General features: G+C 34.6%; 1 protein-coding gene across 5 annotated transcripts in view; it reads right to left on the bottom strand.

Moving 5' to 3' along the window:
• Nucleotides 1-19,704, bottom strand: part of PLXDC2 (plexin domain containing 2) — a 390,269-nt gene that overhangs the window by 25,133 nt on the left and 345,432 nt on the right. For all 5 annotated transcript variants that reach the window (XM_074324846.1, XM_074324845.1, XM_074324844.1 and 2 more), the window contains one exon: nucleotides 12,914-13,074. In XM_074324846.1, coding sequence (XP_074180947.1) covers nucleotides 12,914-13,074 — 161 coding nt within the window. The remainder of the gene's footprint in view (nucleotides 1-12,913; nucleotides 13,075-19,704) is intronic.

The raw sequence follows: 19,704 nt of genomic DNA, 5'->3' as shown, positions 1-19,704 counted from the left end.
TTTCTAATTCTTAAGGATGCTCACCATAAGTTTCAGTTTATCTAATGCTGATTTGGATTGATCTTTAATGTTTTACATCATTTTCTTAATGCTTTTTAATTAGTTTTGAAATAATCCTTTAGTTTTCCTTAGATTTTTATAAAGCATGTCTTTCTGTTATGCTTTCATCTTCTGTAGGGATATTATCCTGATCTTTATTCTCTTTAAATTATAGTATTTTTGCATGAGATTTCACCTCCAAAATTGTCTTTTGCTCATTTCTATGTGACTTTAGTTGCTCTGAACTTTTAGAAAAACAACTGGTTCAAGGAGCATTGGTAGTTTCAGAGATCCCCCTTCGGTAGTTCTTCAATTGTATTAAAAACACATGATGGCAGAGGGGTAGTAGATTGGGGGAGAGGGGTTATTACTTTGTGAGGGGTATAAATGTCTAACTATTACATTGTTTTGTACACCTGAAACTAATAATAAAAACAAACAAACAAACAAACAAACACACGATGGCTTGCTTTTGGGAATATCCTGAATGTCCTTCCCTCCCCAACATGTATATGAATCCTCTTTTTTTTTTTTTCCATCTTTGTAGTCCCTATCCTACTCAATACTGATTCCACTTCCAGGATTTTCTCCTAGTGTGGACACTATCATAGAAAATGGTCCTGGCAGGTCAGTTTTGAGAATTCCTTGAGCAATTCTCAAAAATTCTTACACAGGTCCCTTCACAAATTCTTACACAGGTCCCTTGCACTCACCAGTAGTAACTGGACTGGCACATGCCCTTTCCACTTTCTGCTGCTATTCTCACATTAGCCTGTTATATTTTCCAATGAATGCCTATTGGTTATTTTGTGGTTCAGCAGGTCTCCTGTTGTCAGACCGGCTGGATACCTTGTTGCATCCTTTTGCTTTCTCTCACCCAGATGCTGACAATATTTAGGTTGTGTGGATATCGGTGGTTTGATATTATCTGGTTAACCTGAGGGTTTATATCTATATTTTTGACATAAGTTATCAGCTAGTTTTGTTGTAAATGCTGCCCATAGGTTTATGATTTTGATATTTTGTTTTTACCTGGACATTTTGGAAGATAAAAAAATGTATGCCACTACCAATGCTACCAACTACCTAGAATCTTCCATTAACATTAGCTTTTGACATTTGAAGGATTCTTTTTGCATTTACTGTTAAATAATATCATTAATCACTATAAAATCTTTTACCAAGTTGATATGAATGAAAATATTACTGAGAATACTTTATTGCACCCACTTTTCATTGAAAAAAATATAGCAATTGTTATCCTATGTGCTGAGATGAATGAATGAATATATATACATACATACATATATATACACGTATATATGTGTATATATGTATATATGTGTATATATATATATGTATTAGGCCAATAAAGGCAGCAAGGCAAGGCAGATATTTATGTCTCTTTATGACATGGAGGTCAATAAGAGATAATGACTTACTTCCTTACGTGGAGATTCCTGGACGAAAGCCAACTGGTTGCAACTCTCCTCCTGATCAAGATTGGGGTTCTACACTCTGTTCTATGTCAGGAAAACAAATGTGCACCTGTCTGCAATGTGAAGCCCCTGAATTGTGTATCGGCCCACAGGAGTTTCAACATGAATGAAATCTGCATTTGCTCTAGCTAAGAGAACGGGTGAGAGGAACAAAACGCTCTGTCCTCAGTGGTGATTATAATATAAACACACTAATGATCACATAGTTAAATAAAATAGAAGTGGGGAAAATGCCAAGTTAATTTCAGAAAAATTTTTTGAATGCAAATGTTTAACAAGTCCCTGAGGCTGCTTGGCTGAGGGTGAAAGAAAGAAACAGAGTAGAGGAGATTCTCAGTGGCCAGAGCTTAATTGTTATACCCAAAGTCTGCAGAGTCATTTAAATCTTAGGAGAAAGGAAGAAAAAGGTGAAGATAGAAAAACACAGAGGCATTTACTTCTAAATGGAAAAATGACAAGTATGCTTTGCTTCTCCTACCTATTGAAAAAAAGCATACATGTTTAACTATCAATTTCTCTTTGTAAAATTTATAAATTCATTTGTGGGGAGAACTATGGGAGGAAACAAGAAATAGCACTCTGTACCTCTGGCTCCATGTTACTCGTTTCTGTTTCTGGGAACCCCTCATTGGGAAAGATTTGTTTAAGGCCAATCAGTTGTTACTTTCCAGATAAATTGCTTTATTTTTATGCAGACTTTTTACTAAAGACTAATTGGAGCTTTGCTTGCCTTCCAGAAACATGAACGTGAAATCTTAGGCATTACCCAATACTACCAACTTCCTTAAAAGGTGAGGAGTTGGTAGGTCCCCTGACCCCCACCTGCCTCAGGTTATTACCTCATAGTTATATTCTCTGGATAGGAAAACTATAGTCTTCTTTGTTGCATGGGTGTGTGTTTTATTTTTTATTTTTTCACTTTGTGTTACTCAAAAATAAGGTGTCTTCAAAAACTGCAAGCATACCTTCTAGCTGATTTTGCAATTTTTGCATCCTTCTGAAACATACAAATTTTGGGTGGGGGAGGCAGCAGAATATCCTAGACTAACAGGGACGAATGAACCTTAAATTCATTCTCGCTCGTCCTCTCATATAATGCTTAAATATTCTCCGTGAAGTCCTTGATGAGGGGACTTCTTGCATGCGTAAGAACCTCTGGTGATGGAGAGCTTGTCACTCTGGGGCCTCTGAGTTCCATCTCTGAGTACCTCTGATTATTAGAAAGCCTTTTTATTGAGTCCATATTGGTATCTACATAGCTTCTCGACCCAGAGAGCTTCATGTTCACCTCTCAGATCTATCCAGAACAAGTCAGATACCTTGATCATGGGCGAGCCCATGAATACTGGTGGGGAGCTATCATGCTCCTCCTTCTATAGTGATCTCTGCTAGAACTTCTCCTTTCCTTCACCCATGTCCCGCACAAATCAGAAGTCTTTAACATTCTTAATCACTCTCCTCTGAGCACATTTTAGGTTGACCATGTTCCTTTACAAGTATGGGGTACAGAACGCACCCTACCACTTTTGGTGAGATGCCTTCCTGCTCTTCATGGAACATATGATACATTTATAACTTGACAACCACATACTATAAGTTATAAATTTTGAGATTTCTTTTCACTAAAATTCCATGTTCTTTACCTAGCCTCACTTTACCTAAAATTTTCTCCATATTAAGCTTGTACACATTCAAGATTCAAGTACGATTACAAGCTACTGAATCACAGATATTTCAAGGTCAACAGCAAGGAAAATTGGAAAAACTAAGGAAAAATGGATATGTGACATAAATTCAGATATAAAACAAAAAAAAATATGATAAACAATTAAGAGAAGATCACCCTTTACTATAATCCTAGAACCTTATGTTGCACTGAGATGTTGTATATCACAAATTTTTCTTTTTATAGGAAAAGTTCTGTCCTTTTAATAAAATGAGCATAATTTCTCATTCAAAGTTTTTGCCAAGGATAACACTTGGCACAGAGTCAGTGTTCATAAAAAAAATTTTTTTTGAACAGATGAACGAGTTTTTCATTAAAATATATACATTGTAATTAGCTGAAAGTAGAGAAGGTAGAAATGGGACAAGTAATTCAGACTCTATATTCCCTTATTATGTGACATAAGAAAAGAGGTTTAATTTTAAATTGGAATTATTTTGACTATATTAATACATTTTTATAGAGTCATCACCTCAAGAAAATGGAGAAAAATAACCTTACCCATTTGCAAATGAAAAGTTACCTTTTGCTAATCACTTCTAATAGAATTTCAAAGAACATCATTACTTCTATCATTTAAAATACATTTCATTACATTATTCCCTCGATTCTGAGTTTTTTAACCCCCTAAACTCAAATTCAAAATTTTAATTTTCTTACAGTCACAAATCATGTTAGTATCACTTATAAACCAAAGCATGTCATAATAATCAAACTATTTAGTTTTGATGCTTTGTATTTCTGCCAGAAAAAATTTATATTATGTGGAATTAGTGGGAAAAATAATCTCATGATTGAATAAATTTATTATTGTGAAGCAATAATTACTGCTAAATTAAAGTTCTCTTCTCTGTCTCCAGAAATAAAAAGACTTATTTATTTTAAAAAAGAACAGTTACCAAAGTCACGCAGGAGAAATTACTGAACAGTTGGTACTGTAAGTGGAATAATCTTCTTTTAAAGAGGTAACAGAAAGAAAGGATCCAAATACATAAAACATATATCATGTACTTAAAATGACATAATTCAGGTTTACAGATGCTTTGGTGAATTATAACTCTGTAGGTTTTTATTTATTTATACATTCGATTCTTTCATCCATTAAGAACTTCACTGCAGATATTTTATATATATGTAAAATACACACACACACACACCATTTATTTTATGGCCTTAAGCACCATTAGAAACAAGAAGTTAGATGGTAATTAAGAAGAAATTAGAGCAGAGAACTCAGTGAAGTATTAAATATTTTATTCAATATTTTTAATAATTCTGAAGGGAAGAAAATATTTCATTAAATTAGAAACAGTTGTAGTTTTAGAAATTTAAATTATACTATATGCTACCCATAAGAGTAAATTAAAGAAGATTCTATAACAGAAATCTCATTTTGGTGATTACATATATGAGGGAATCATCATGAACTTGAACTCATGTCTCAGAAACAGTCAGTGATGTATATGAATAAAAGTCCAGCATCTTAGAACAGAAAATGAGGAAAGAAAATTGCAGACATTCAAATAGTGTCTTTTTTTATTTTTAAGCAGACTACGATAGTTTCACCTATTTTCCCCTATATTTTGCTATGTTTCTGGAAAGCGGCCATCTAATAAAACAGCTTCTTTAACAAGGGTGTCAAACAATTTCAGTAAGGTTTAGCCAAATCTTTCCTTCCTTGTAGCAGTTCATCAAAAGTGAATGAATGCCTTTTTTTTTTTTTTTTTTTTTTGCCTCCTCTAAGAAATAAAAATAACTATTTTGTTTCAATGAATCAGTTTTTCCTTGAGTTTTCTTTAAGGCTGAAATAAGACTAAGGAATACCTTAAGGGCAAAACTCAGTTATAAAAAACATATGACTTCAAGATAAAAAAAAGATGCGTGGGTCTATGAAATGATTTCTATATTTACTATATAGATTAGGCAATGGATCTTCTTGACTCCCAAGAGCTATTCATCTAACAGCTGCAAAGCAAGATGCCAGACTTTTTAGTAAACACTTTTTTTTTTCTCCCAGCAGCAGCAGCCTTTGAATCTTTGCCTGGCTTCTTTCCTCTGGCTTCTTTCCTGGCAGCACTACTGATTGCCAGGAAAAGTTGAGGGCCACAGCTGCCTGTCTTTCTTTAATCATATTCTCCAGGGGTCCTTATTCTCCGCAAATATTTCTTGAGATGGGGAATCCCTTGAGTGGCAAAGGGCTCTCAAGACTGTTGGCTGCTGCTGCTGTATCAGCACAACCACAGGGCCAGGAAGGAGGTGGTCTGAGTTCAAGTCTCGGCTCTGACACTAGGTGTCTGTCACATGACCCAAACAAATTGTTTCACCATCTTGAGTTTTTATTTCATCATTGGACTTGACTCTAACAAAGGTGTAGAAAGGACACTTCCTATTTGGGTTCCAAGAACAGAGGGCTCTGCTGGTTTGAATTTATCTAGACTTTATAGCATCTATAACGATGCAACTGGGGTGCCGGGGCGGTACTAAGTTACAGAAGAGATGAGAATTGTTTTTTTGAAAGTTAACTTTAGTAGAAGACTGGGCAGGATCGGTTTTACATCAAACAAATGTGTCTATATTTAACAGAGTATAATGCAAAATTCAGTGATGTACTTGAATAAAAGTTTTTAAGACAAAACAAAAAACCCTAAGGAAATGCATTTGTGGCTGGTACCTGGGGAATACATACACTTTATTCAGAAAGTCACAGAATCTCTGGGTTGCACACATGCTGAGGTTTTGTTTTGTTTTGATATCCTATGATTTTGCTGATAGAAAATACTGGGCACTTACAGCAAAGGCAGATATTTTGGTCCCCTGGCAATAATAAGAATTTTAAAGCATTATCTGAACAATGACTGGTATTTAGACATTTAAGTTCAGGTTTTATTTTAAAAAACATTGTGCAACTTCTAACTCAAATCAGTATGCACAACTTAAGAATGGTGAGACTGTTTTGTCCTCCATGAAATTTAACTGTTTTGGAGGGTATTCATATTTATTTTTATTTTTTTACAAATATATATACAGAGCATTATAAAAATTCCTAAATGATAAAATGATAGTAATAATAATAATAGTAGTAATAATAATTTCACTTATTATCAAACTGGAAGTTTAGGCTCGAATATTATCACAAACTCGTATATCCTTGGTTATCTGACTAATAATATCTTACTGCTCAACAAAGATAACATTTTCTTCAAGCATTTTATGAAGATTGACTCTTTTGTAAAACTAAACATTCAACTTGAAATCCATACCCAGATTAATATGTTTTTCATTTGTCTCCACCCAGTAGAATGTGACTTTTGTGAGGGCAAGTGTTGCTTCCTGTCCATTTTATTTATCTCTGTACCTTGGGTACCTGGCACGTAACAGGAGCTCAACAAATCTGAATAAATGAATGAATGATTGGTGAATATATAAATAGCTGTCTCACCCATCTCCCTCCTTAAGCTTCTGACCTCCTTTTCTCCCCCGTGCTGAAAATCACTTGGCTTTCTACTTTCAAAAAATATGGAGCAAATCAGACTTTCTAATCTCCTCTTCTCTGTGCGATTTTCTTTATAAACATCATTATCTAATAGAAAAACAGTGTGAGCCACATACATAATTTTATGTGTCTAGTATCCACATTAAAACGTAAAAATAAGTGAAATTAATTTTAATAATATATTTTATTTAACCTAATTTAACCAAGATATTTTCATTTTAACATGCAATTAATATAAAAATTAATGACATATTACACTTTTTTTTGTACTCAAACTTCAAAATCTGGCGTGTATTTTACACGAGTGTCATCGAGACTAGCCACATTTCAAGGGCTGAGTCGCTATAAGGCTGGTGGCTACCACATTGACAGCACAGCTCTATATGTATTTTCTCCAATCCTCGGGGTAAGAATTATAACCTATTTCAAGGCAAACTCCACTGCCATTGCAGTCTTAGCGTCTTCCTGAAACATGAGGGGGCATTGTTCCTATTATTATGCCGTCTTTTTTGCCATTTTTAAACGATTTCCTAGTACTGATTCTTTTCTCTCTGAGGATGTTTCCAGTGTTATTCTGCAGTATCAATAGCAGGGCAAGAATTCTTAGTTTTCACTTTTCTATTACTAAACAAACAAACAAACAAACAACAACAAAAACTCCAATATTTTACTCATAGAATCTATTTCTCAAAGCATTGATTGTCTTTATCAGTAGGGTCTTATCCATGTCTCTTCATTTATACTAATATAGAACAATCACATCTGCATATAAATGTTTAAATGTCAGCTATTATTTAAAATACTAAGAAAAATCAAGGGCAGTGTTCAAAACAAATTTTTATGAAGTTTGCTAGTCTAAATTATTTTGTTTATAGTCCACATAGAATCTTTTCATGGGAATTTTTTTTTTCATATGATTATCACTTTATATTATTTTCTTGACTTTCAATTAAATTACATTTTACATATTTAAAAATCATAATATTATGTGATATTACTAAGCAGTGGAAACATTTATCTCTATAACCCTTATTCAGGAGAAAATGAAATTTTTTATAAATTAGAGAATTTATGTGTAGAAATTTTCAGCAAACATTAAATTTAATGTAGAACCTAAGGAATATTTAATTCTTCCAAAGAATTTAAGAGATATTAGTTTCATCAAAGTCTGTTAAAAATCAAGGAACAGGTATTTATTTGATTGTTTTCTGTTTTGTTTCAAGATAATGAACTTAATTTTTATAAATGATTTTAAATCATGTTAGTCATTCTTGTATAATATGATGATTTTGGTTAAAACCAGGTATCTTTTTGATAATTACTCAGAAAAGCCTGACAGGTAAGCATAAAATGAAAGCCATCTAGCAAAAAGTCAAAGGAAATGCTCAGTGTAATATTTGAAGAGGATGATGGAGGAATACAGAAGATAAGTTCATGAAAAACAGACGACTATGTCAGGTTGAGTAAAGAGTGACTGTCTTAGGAAATGGAACTCTTGCACCTGATACTGTATATATGTACACAGGGGGTGTAAACAGTCACTTTAGTTATTGTTTAATTATGTAATATGTGCGGTGAGGATCTGCTCTATCCTCAGTCCTGCTCATTCTCATGTACTTTTCTCTTGATTTTAGTCATTTCATTGCATTTAGTGACAATCACTTAGAACTCCAGATAAGAATGCATTTCTAGATGTTAATTCCCACTTTATCTTTCCTAAAAAAAAGAAGTTTGAAAGCTAAAGGTCATGTAAAGACTTCATGTAAGGAAGAGTATTTATGTCCATAAAATATATAATAATTGGTCAGTATGTTCTTCAAGAACAAAACACAAATCATCACTATAAATAGCTGTATAATTAACAATAGCTATATAACTCACAACAGCTATATAAATTGGTGTATATCACGGGGCAATGATTTTGGCAATATGTATTAAGTATCTTCATTTCTTTCCTTTGATTCTACTCTTGGGACTCTGTTCTAAGCACATAATGTATGTCTGTAGGTATACATCTTCCTACATATATTTCCACATAGAGTACGTGGAGAAAAAACCTTTACACAGAGGCAGTATGGCCCAGTGATTAAGCATCTGGTCTCTGGAGAGCCTTGGCTCAAATCCTGACTCCACCACTGACTAAATACGTGAAGGTGAGGAAGTTACTGAAATTCTGTGCCTCCGCTTCCTCATTCACGACTCGGTGATAATGTTTGTACCTCAGAAGTCTTCATGAGGATTAAATGAGGTAATGAGCATAAATCACTTCCACTAGTGAATTTCATAAACGTTCGCTGTTACCATTATTACGTTCATAATGGGGCTCATTATCATAACACAAAATGAGAAGGGCTCAGTGCTCCACAATACAAGACTGACTGCATGAACTCTGCCATAGCCACTTGAGGGCAGTTATTAAATTTTATCACAGTATGCACAGAGTCTAGCCCAGGAACTGATTCCTACAAGTGTCAATGCAGTCTGGATTTCACTGTGAAATACACACGATACACAGTGGGTCACGTATTAATATCACTGAAACTGGGATGTCTCTTATGGCCAAGGTCGTGTCCCACTTTAATGGGTGGTCTGTGATGCACACTACATTTGATGCAGTCTGTGGTAGGCAGAATAATAGTCACCCAAAGATGTCCTGATCCTAATGACCAAGACCTATCAATGGCACCTTATATGGCAAAACAGACTTTGTAGATGTGATTCAGTTAAGCACCTCGGCATGGGGAGGACATTGTGGATTATCTAGGTGGGTCTAAGGTAATCACAAGGAGCCTTCAAAGAAGGAGGTCAGGGGTCTGAGTTAGTGGTAGAAGGTGTGATGACAGAAGCAGAGGTTGGAATGATGCAAAGAAGGAGCCAGGAGCCAAGGAGTGCATGCAGCCTCTAGCAGCTAAAAATGGCAGCTAAAGGCAGGAACCTTCAGAAAGACCCAGACCTGCTTGACTTTGGCCCAGTGAGACTAGTTTTGGACTTCTGACTTCCAGAGCTATAAAATAATAAGTGCGTGCTGTTTGAAGCTACTAGGTTTGTGGTAATGTGTTATAGCGGCAGTAGAAAACTAGTACACAGTCTTAAATTAGTGGAAAGAAGGTTCTTGGTGACTTCTAGGCAATGTTAGGCCCTTGGTGCTTTCTGAATTACCACTTAGTGTAAGAGGTAATCAATATAAAGCTACTGAATGAATGATGAATGGAATAGTATACAGCCGTTAAAGTAATGTTTACACAGAGTTCATAATAAAATAGAAAAATGTTGTTTGAAAAAAAAAAGAATATCAATTTGCATTTCAGTGAAATTACAATGATATTAAATGGGCAAACATCAAATTATGCACATAAAAATTCCAGAAAAAAAAATAGTAACAGTGATTGTTTCTGTATGTTGGGACTATAAATGACTTTACTTTTTCTTTCTTTTACTTTTCATTTAAAAATTCGATACCAGTATAGTATGGAACATAAAAAAGCAATTTATGTAACATTGGTAAACTCCTTATGCACCAATAACTCCAATTTAATTGGTAATTCAAAACCTTCAAATTCATAGGTCTGGCATGTCATTAACTATGCAATCATCATGGATCTGTGTTTTGTTTTGCAAATGTGGGTCACCTTTAATAGTGGTAAAGTTATGATTATCACTTTCAAACACGCCCACCAACCAGGCACTCACTGTGAGCTGTATGAGGTCAGCAGGGTGTCAGAGAGGAAGTGATTTAAGTAGAAACCGGCAATTGACTTAATTGGAAGGAAAAAACACAAAGAGGAGAAAAGCTGGGAATCTGCAGAATGATTCTACTTCACCTGAGTGTGGAAAGGTGGGGGAGTTCTTCCTAGAACTAGGGATCTTTGACCTTGAAGAAGTCATTCCACTACTCTGAGCTTCAGTCTCTTCGTTTGTGTTACGAGGGAAGAGGACTAAATTATCTCTAAGATTCCTCCCAGCTCTAAACAGTCTATAAATACATACACCTGAACATGTAGCCTCTGATTAGAAAAGAATAAGACTGATTCAAAAAGACAAATGCAAAAAAAAACAAAAAATAAAACACTTTCACTGTTCTACAGCCTCACTTTGTAGACATAGAGGGATTGCTGTGAACTGGTGTAAAGTAGGTCTTTTGCACTGTGCAATTTCCTGCTAATACTGTCACCATCAGATATTGCACAGTATCTTCTTTTTTATGATGTCAGAAAATAAACTGTACAGCGTATTAAAAGGCTTAAATATGTGAGGGGTTACAGCAGAGCAGCCTGTTGTCTGGTTAGTCACTGAAGCTTTACAGCTTGTCACTTGTCAGCTCTTTGAGGCATGCATTCGTGACCTCGGGTAAGCTTTCTACTTTCTTCTGTGAAAATCCAGCACATTAACAAAACTAAATAACAGCTTTTCAACTAAATGCAATGCCGATAACTTCTCCATTCTTATGATTTTAAACAAGGATGCCCTTTCTGGAATACGTTATGTGTGAAATTATAATGGAAGCTTGAAATGTCCTAGTATACTCATATTTATTGTCATCTTTGTTCCCAGAATATATTTATGGGATACCTCCTATTTGAAAGAAACTTAAGTTATGTACTCCAAATTCTAAGGAATGTAAAAGACTGTAGGGTGGAATAAATCAGGTACATATTTAACTCTAACGTGGCACAGAAAGATAAATGCCAGAGAAAGATATGACGGTATTACAATGGACATAATCTCAGAGGATAGAGACTGTCTGGACAGCTGTCCAGACAGAGACATGGCCCAGTGAAGCTTGTGGGGTATGGCTTTGAAGGCTATTTGGATCTTAACTCAAGAACTGAAGTAGAAATGGAGGGCTTTCGTGGTGGAGGAAACAGAATGAGTAATGGCTTGGTGGCAGGGAGAATTTGGGGTGTGCATGAAGAGCAAAGAATGAAATCTGACGGCAGAGCCAACTACAGGTTGGGGAGCCATGGGATAAAGATTGAAAAGATAGATGAGATCCAGCTTGCTAAGGTCTTGAATGCCAACCTAAAGAAACTGCACTTTATTCTACAGATAGTAGAGAGCCATAGAGGGCGTTGGAGCAATTATTTGATTTGCATTCACCTCTCCTTACAGGAGACAAAGGTAATTTTAACTTTGTACTTTAAAAGGCATTTTTATAATTTCTCATTCAACAATTGAAAAAATTGTAAGCAGCCTTCCTGTTTGTCAACCAATGAATTGGAAAAGATTTAAACTAGATATCCATGAAATTCTGAGGGAAATTATTTCTTTTATTGCTCTAGTATTTCTTTGGTGTTAGAAGAGCAGTGGCTCCATTAGATGCAGGAATGAAAGCTGCACATACAGGGGGCCCAGGAATGAAAGCTGCACATACAGGAAGCCCAAACGTCTGCGGGATAGAAGGTGACTTGATCACACCAACTGTATCCTGTGGCCTCAGACTTCCTAGTTTCAGTCCTGCTGGTCATCAGGGTTTGGCTCTGGCCCTTTAGCCACAGACACTGACCCTTCACCTGATTGCTCTGGGCACTGGCTCTAAATCTATACTTTGTACATGAAAACACAACATTGATAGAACATGGCATTTTCTTTGTGTTTGTATGAGTGTATATATGCACATTTATCTATAAATGCATAAATATACACACATTACACAAAATGGTCATGATTTTATTGTTATATCTCCTATTTTATAGTGAAAGCTATCATTTTTCCTGAATAGTTTGTGAGCATTTTGAGAGCAGGCCCCCACCATATTGTATCATGCACCCAGACAGTACTCAATTAGTATTTATTGATTAATTGATTTAAGCAAAGTCCTGTAGCCCACAGCATACGCTGTATTTCCTTCTAGAATTGGGGAACAGCTGGTTAACATACTTGATATAATAGGACAAAAAAGTATGGTTTCTATTTTCCTTTAGATCTGTAAAAGGAAAGATAGGTTATTTCTTTAAAAGCTCCTGAGATGAGGTAACTGAACGCATCACATGAAAGCAATCTATCAATACGTGTGCACGCGCACACGTGTGTCAAATCAGCCAGCTCACAACTGCAAAATGGAGAAATCATGTGCTCAATATTAAATACAGGTGGGGTTAGCAAATGCAGAGAGTTTGTCAACCAGCATGGTTTTTACGTGTAATACTTCACACTTACCTCAATAAAGAAGATGCTGGCTGCTGATGTTGGATGATGATACATATAGACTGTCACCAGAATGGCTGCTGCTATAATGAGGACCAGGATGAGAATTCCAACTATAAGGCCAGCGTGCAAGGTTCCCCCTTTCTTCTCGGCTGCACTGTCGTCTGTAGAAGCTGAAAGAACAACACGGCTGTCAGGGCATTCATGGGTGCACTCTTAAGTGTGCACTTCCATTAGAAGGGATATTTATATTTTTAATAAAGTGCTGTTGGATCTTTTTTTTAACTTCCTGTGCAACTTTTCCACAACACTCATTTTCAAAGTTAGATGCTCTTTATTTGGGCATTGAAAAATTTGTTTTAATGTATAGTTCAATACATGAGATAAACAGCCTTTATTCTAAAAGTACTGGAGAAAATCTAAAACTCTAATCAACTATACAACCAGTTTAACTTTGATTTTTCTCATTAAACCTCCGGCACTTTTACCTATGGAAAACTGATTACTGTTTGAAAGCTCCTCTCTCATTTTCTTTTGGAAAATTTAAATTGAAGAGTATTAGACATCTTTTGGTGGGGTACACAAGCATTTTCAGAAAAATCTGCGAATGAATTCAAAGGATAATTTTCAAAATCTGTTTTAAACTGAAATGTTCTTTAAAAGTATAACAGATGGATGTTAAATGACCCTCAAATAGTTTTATCACTATCTAAACGGAACACACAGCATATAAAAATATTCGACTATGCCACAGACCAATATCATTTTCTCTAACTTTTACTGAGATGCTTTCCATAATATCTATTTTCAGAGGTAGTTCTGAATTTCTCAAGTAATAACTATCCAACTTAAAGTCAATCAACCAAATAAAACTAATCTGTAAAGTCTTCTTTTGTTCTAAAATTCTATAATCTTTGAAGACTATCGAGGCATTTAGAAATCTCAAATTATGTGCAGCAGGTAATTGTATCTTAGTGCAAAATATAATTGGTATTTTGAATCATTACAAAATTCATTAAAACTCATAGAAGTTCTAGGACAGTGATTCCCAATTTTTTCATTTCCAATTTATGTCTGTTATTTTTACCCTTTGCCTCTACGTTTTAAATATTTTTTGCCTATTAAACCTCATTTAATAAGCATTGACTTATTTTATTTTAAATTTGTGTTAATAAAAAATAAACTTGACTGCGTATCAGAATGTGTGGTCAATACTAAATGACAAAATTCCAGAGAAAGCAAAGGAACATGACCTGTCAATTTTTCCCACTCATTCTTTAAATACTGTTGATATTGTTTGTATACTCTGCTTGAGAACCACAGTTGGTGTTCATTAATCCTCCTCCAAATTTAATAAAGCTCAAAATCCTAAAGAATTCCCTTACCTAACAGATATTCATTAGTGAAAAAATATAAAATTTAAAGAATGATTCATTATATAAAAATTCATTTATAAAGAAGATTCTGGGAAGATGGCAGAGAAATGTCAGGAATCTGTCTTTCCACCTAGACAACAGTTGCAGTGGCAGAATATGCCTAACAACATACCTTCCATATGTTGGGACTCTGGACGTTAAAAAAAGGCTTACAACTTCCAGGGGGAAGGCTTGGACAGTAAATTGTAGTTAATTTCAGTCAGTTTTAGTTCTTAGCACAGTAGTAGTACCTATCCTTCACTCCTCAGCCATGTGACAAACAGCTGTGCACATGTTCTGAACAGTGGTGCTTCTAATCACAGAGGTGCAGATAGAGACAGGCAGCCATTGTGGTTGTACGTCCACCCATTGTTGCAAGCCCCTCCCTCTTTGGCTAAAGTGATTTCCAAGGGATTTAAAAGGCCAGCACCCTTTTTATCTCTCCCACTTTCACTTTTCTCTTTGTCCCCATTTTGGGAGCTAGATATTAAAGACCAGGACATTCAAGAACAATTGCATATATGGGGAAAACTTAAAAGTGACAGTGTATGCCCAAGGAAAGGCTCAGAAAAGACTTGAGAAGACCTTATGTTAACACTTCAAAGTGAACCTCAACAGAGACAGACTGCAACAATTAAAAACAACAACAACAACAATGACAACAAAACCTAACAAAAACAATAACCAACCCTGAGGCAGAAGAATTTGATTTCCAAAATTTAAACATTATTAGAGTCAAATGTCCAGTTTTGAACAAAAACTTCACAAAACAGTGTATGGCCCACTCAAAGGGGGAAAAATATCAACAGAAACTGTCCCTAAAAAAGACTTTATAGCAGATATACTAAACAAAGACTTTAAAACAGATGTCTTAAAAATGCTTAAAGGAAGATGTGGAGAAAGTCAAGAAAACAATGTGTGGACAAAATGGAAATACAAATAAAGAGATAGAAAACAAAAAAAAAAAAAAAGAAGAAGAATAAAAGAAATTCTGGACCTGCAAAATACAATAATGAAATAAATAATGAAATGAAAAGGGATTCAGAAGTAAATTTGAACAGTCAGAAGAAAGAATAAGTGAACAGAAATTAGGAAAACAGAAATTATTGTGTCTGAGGAACAGAAAGAAAAAAGATTGAAGAAAAGTGAACAGAGTCTAAGAAACTTTTGAGACACAATTAAGCAGATCAGCATATGCATCATGAGGGTCCCAGAAGAAAAAGAAAGAGAGGATATTTGAAGATATAATAGTTGAAAACTTCCCAAATTTGATGTAGACATTAAAATAAACATGTAAGAATCTCAAGGAATTTCAAGAAAGATGAAATCAAGGAGACCCACACCAAGACAAATTATAATTAAATAACAAAGAGAGAATCTTGAATGTAATAAGAGAGAAGTGATTCATCCAATATAGGGGATCTTGAATAAAATATTTAGCAGATTTTTCAACAAAATCTATGGAGGACAAAAGACAGTGGGCCAATATATATACAAAAATGTTAAAAACAGAATAAAACAAAACAAAAACAAAGGACCAACCGTCAACCAAGCATCCAATATCTGGCAAACTGTCCTTGAAAAATGAGGGCAAAATTAAGATAATCCTAGATACACAAAAGCTGAGGGAGTTGGTTGCCACTAAGTCTACTCTATAGGAAATGCTCAAGAGAGTTCCTGAAGGATGAAATGAAAGGACACTAGATATAACTGAAAGGCATATGAAGAAATAAAAATCTCAAAAAAGGGAAATCCATCAGAAAATTATAAAAGTGAGTACTATTGTAACAACAGTTGGTAACTCCACTTTTGGTTTTCAACATTATTTAAGACTAATACATTTTGTAAAAAGAATAATTATTAGTTTAAAGTCTAGTACTATTGTAACTGTAGTTTGTAACTCCAATATTTTTTCCTGCATAATTTAAGAGACTAAGGCATTAAAAAGAATTATTAATTTATGTTTTTGAACACAGAATGCATAAAGATGTGATTTTTGTGACATCAACAACAAAAAGCGGCATGGATAGAGATGTAAAAGAGCAATTTTTAGAAAAATATATATTATTGATGTTAAGCTAGTATGAATTTGTACTAGAGGGTTATAACTTTAGGATGTTAAATGTAATCCCTATAATAACGACAAAGGAAATAGCTACAGAATATAAACAAAAGGAAATGAGAAAGTAATTAAAACATTCCAGTATAAAAAAATCAAATAAATACAAAAGAAGACAGTAAGGTAGGAAATGACGGACCAAAAAGTTATAAGGCAAATATCAGAATGACAGAAGTAGATCTTTATGTATCATGGAGATTTGCTTTAAATGTAATTGGATTAAACTCTCCAATCAAAAGACACAGGTTGGCAAAATGCATAAAAACACATAAGCCAACTATATGTCTATAAGACACTTCAGGTCCAAAGACACAAATAAATTGAAAGTAAAAGTATGGAAAAAGAGATTCTATGTAAATAGTAACTATCTTTTAATAGTATGTAGTAAAAGAGAGCAGAGTGGCTATACTAGTATGAGATAAAATACTCTCTATAAAAAAATGGTTATAAGAGACAAAAGAAAAAATTAATAAAAGGTTCAAGACAGCAAGAAGATATAACAATACATTTATGCACCTAATGACAAACCATCCAACTCTATGAAGCAAGAACTGACAAAATTGAAAGGAGAAATAGTCAGTTCTACAGTAATACCTCACTCTTAATATTGGATAGAACAACCAGATAGAAGATAAGTAAGGAAATAGAGGACTTAACACAATAAACCAAATATATATAACATACATATATGGGATACTTTACCCATCAACAATAGCCTACATATTCTTTCCAAGTCCACATAGTACATTTTTCTAGGACAGACCATATATCAGGCCACAAAGATTTAAAAAGGTAAATACCATTAAAAGTATCTTCTCCAACCACAATGAGATGGAGTTAGAAATCAATAACAGAAGTAAAACTGGAAATTCTCAAATTTGTGGAAATTAAACTACACATTCTTAAACAACTAATGGATCAAAGAAGAAATCAAAAGAGAAATTAGAAAATACTTAGAGATAAATGAAAATAAAAACACAACACACTGAAACTTATGTAATGCAGAATTATACTGTCAGGTTCATGACACCATAGAGACTATGCTTTTTCCCTTAAGATTTGTTACTTTTAACGGTTTGATTTCATTCTTAAGTATGCTTCCATTATTGTGTTTTGTGCACTTCACTTTTTTCTTATTTTTGAAAGTCTGACACATTATTTTCATGGTAAAGTAGGATTAATTTAAATGTTGCTTTGGAGACAATGTGGTAAAAATACTTAGTTGAGTCAAGAAGGGAAGCCTTGAATGTTTCTTCAAATTCTGTGTGAAATTCCATCCATCCATCTATCCATCGATCCATCGATCCATCGATCCATCGATCCATCGATCCATCCATCCATCCATCCATCCATCCATCCATCCATCCATCCATCCATCCATCCATCCATCCTTCCCTGCCTCCCTTTCTCTTCCATCCATCCAGCCAAACAGCATCCAGTTCTACTTCTGGAAATAGTTGTCTTTTAAAAGTAGCATGTCAAGGTTCAGCCTCAATTCTTCTGTGTGTGCAGAATAGGGAAGAGAAGGAAAAGGCACTTGTGAGTTGGCCTCGGGCCGCCACTTCCCAAGTGGGCCAGGGAACCAGAACCTGCTCTGGGGATAGCAGGCAAGGGACAGCCCTTCTCAGGAAGGAAGAAGAAAGCAAGGGACATGTTTTATTCAATAAGAGCCCTTGTCAGTAAAATTATCTTTGACCTGTAGGAAATAGGTTGCCAATCTTTCAAATATAAAGTTATAACTGGATTTATATGTTTACTTTTACAATTATTATTAATTTACATTTCCAATAATAGTTTAGTTACAGATCTCCTTTTTAAAACTCACCTTTACAGTGCTGTTGTAGATGTTAAGACACCATTTCATGTCTAATGACATTTGTACAGAGGACAGTTACTAGCCAAATATACATTTTATAGCATTTTGAATGATAATGATTTTAATAAAATAATCTTCATTAATTCTCAAAATATTACTAACAGGTAGACAGAATAAATATTTTGTCTCAAATAAATATTTTGTCTCTATGTGTGCACATGAATTTATGATATGTCATAATTGCAGCAAACCATTTAAGGAGAAATATAGCAAATTCAATTCCAAATTATGATAGTAGCCTCCTTGTGTCCCAGGTCAGCGCTCTTTCCTAAATGCTTCAGAGGTATCATCTGAGTGGAGTGGCCAAAACTGAACACATAATTCTGCAGAACATAGTTATCTACTTTCATGTCGTTTAAGCAAGTTTTTTGTATTTCTATTCTAGCTGCCTTCTCTATTAACAGGTATTATGGCTTAGTAAAGGCTGTTGAATCAGAAGGTGAGGGGATCACTCCATTGACATACTTCAACTTTAAATTCTTTCACTATTTGGTTTCCAGTGTTAATCAGTACTCAATTAAATGGTACCGGGTTCGCACACTTATGGGTACCTGCAAACACAATGCAGGAGGTCCTCTGTGTTTAAAACGATGAACCCCTTAAACGCAAGACTGAAATTTAAAAAGTGCGAGCAAGTGCTAATAATTTTCATAATTGAAATTTAGTTCATTCCTCCTAGGCAGATCGCTCAAATAAACTGATTTCATTCCTTCAGAAAAGACAACAGACAAAGATGTCAACTTTGGAAGCAGTTATTCATTCCTGTGGCTCCACTGATGGCTTTTGGAAATTGGCCTAGAAGTGGGACAAAGAAAATTTTGAACCTGTTTCAGGTACAAACTTCTTAAGGTCATCAGAGTCTATTAGAAGCTGGGGGAAATATTCAGAAAAGGTCAGGAGGAATTTAGTCTTAAGACTCAAAGTTTTATTCTACTCTTAGAAATATCTTATGCTCTTTCGTTTACGTCCAAAAGCAAACAACTATCCTGCTCTCACAGACACAGTATCACACATAGGACAATTCAAACCTATACATTGTATATTTGAATAGGAGGAATTAATGATGAAGGATAACAAGGCCCCATAAAACAGAGCCTCAAAGCCAAAAAAGGAGATATATAAATATATTTGAAAAGCCTATCAAATCAAGGTCTGTTTTGTACTCTGCTGAAGACATTTTAAAACATAAATGAAGCACAGAAATTCAGTAGTATCAGACAAGATGCTACCATATGATGAGACCTGTGAGTTTCTAGCTTTCCAGTGCTTTATAAAATGCAGATCAATATTTAGACACAGAGAGGATTGCAAGAATTGTCAAATCTATCAAAGCAATCTATTTAGGGGTATGTTTCAGCTACTATGATAGCAATGACCACAGGTATTAGAAAAC

The sequence above is a fragment of the Rhinolophus sinicus genome, linkage group LG02 (genome assembly GCF_036562045.2).
Source record: "Rhinolophus sinicus isolate RSC01 linkage group LG02, ASM3656204v1, whole genome shotgun sequence".
NCBI lineage: Eukaryota > Metazoa > Chordata > Mammalia > Chiroptera > Rhinolophidae > Rhinolophus > Rhinolophus sinicus.
This window is presented reverse-complemented; position numbering and strand designations above follow the sequence as displayed.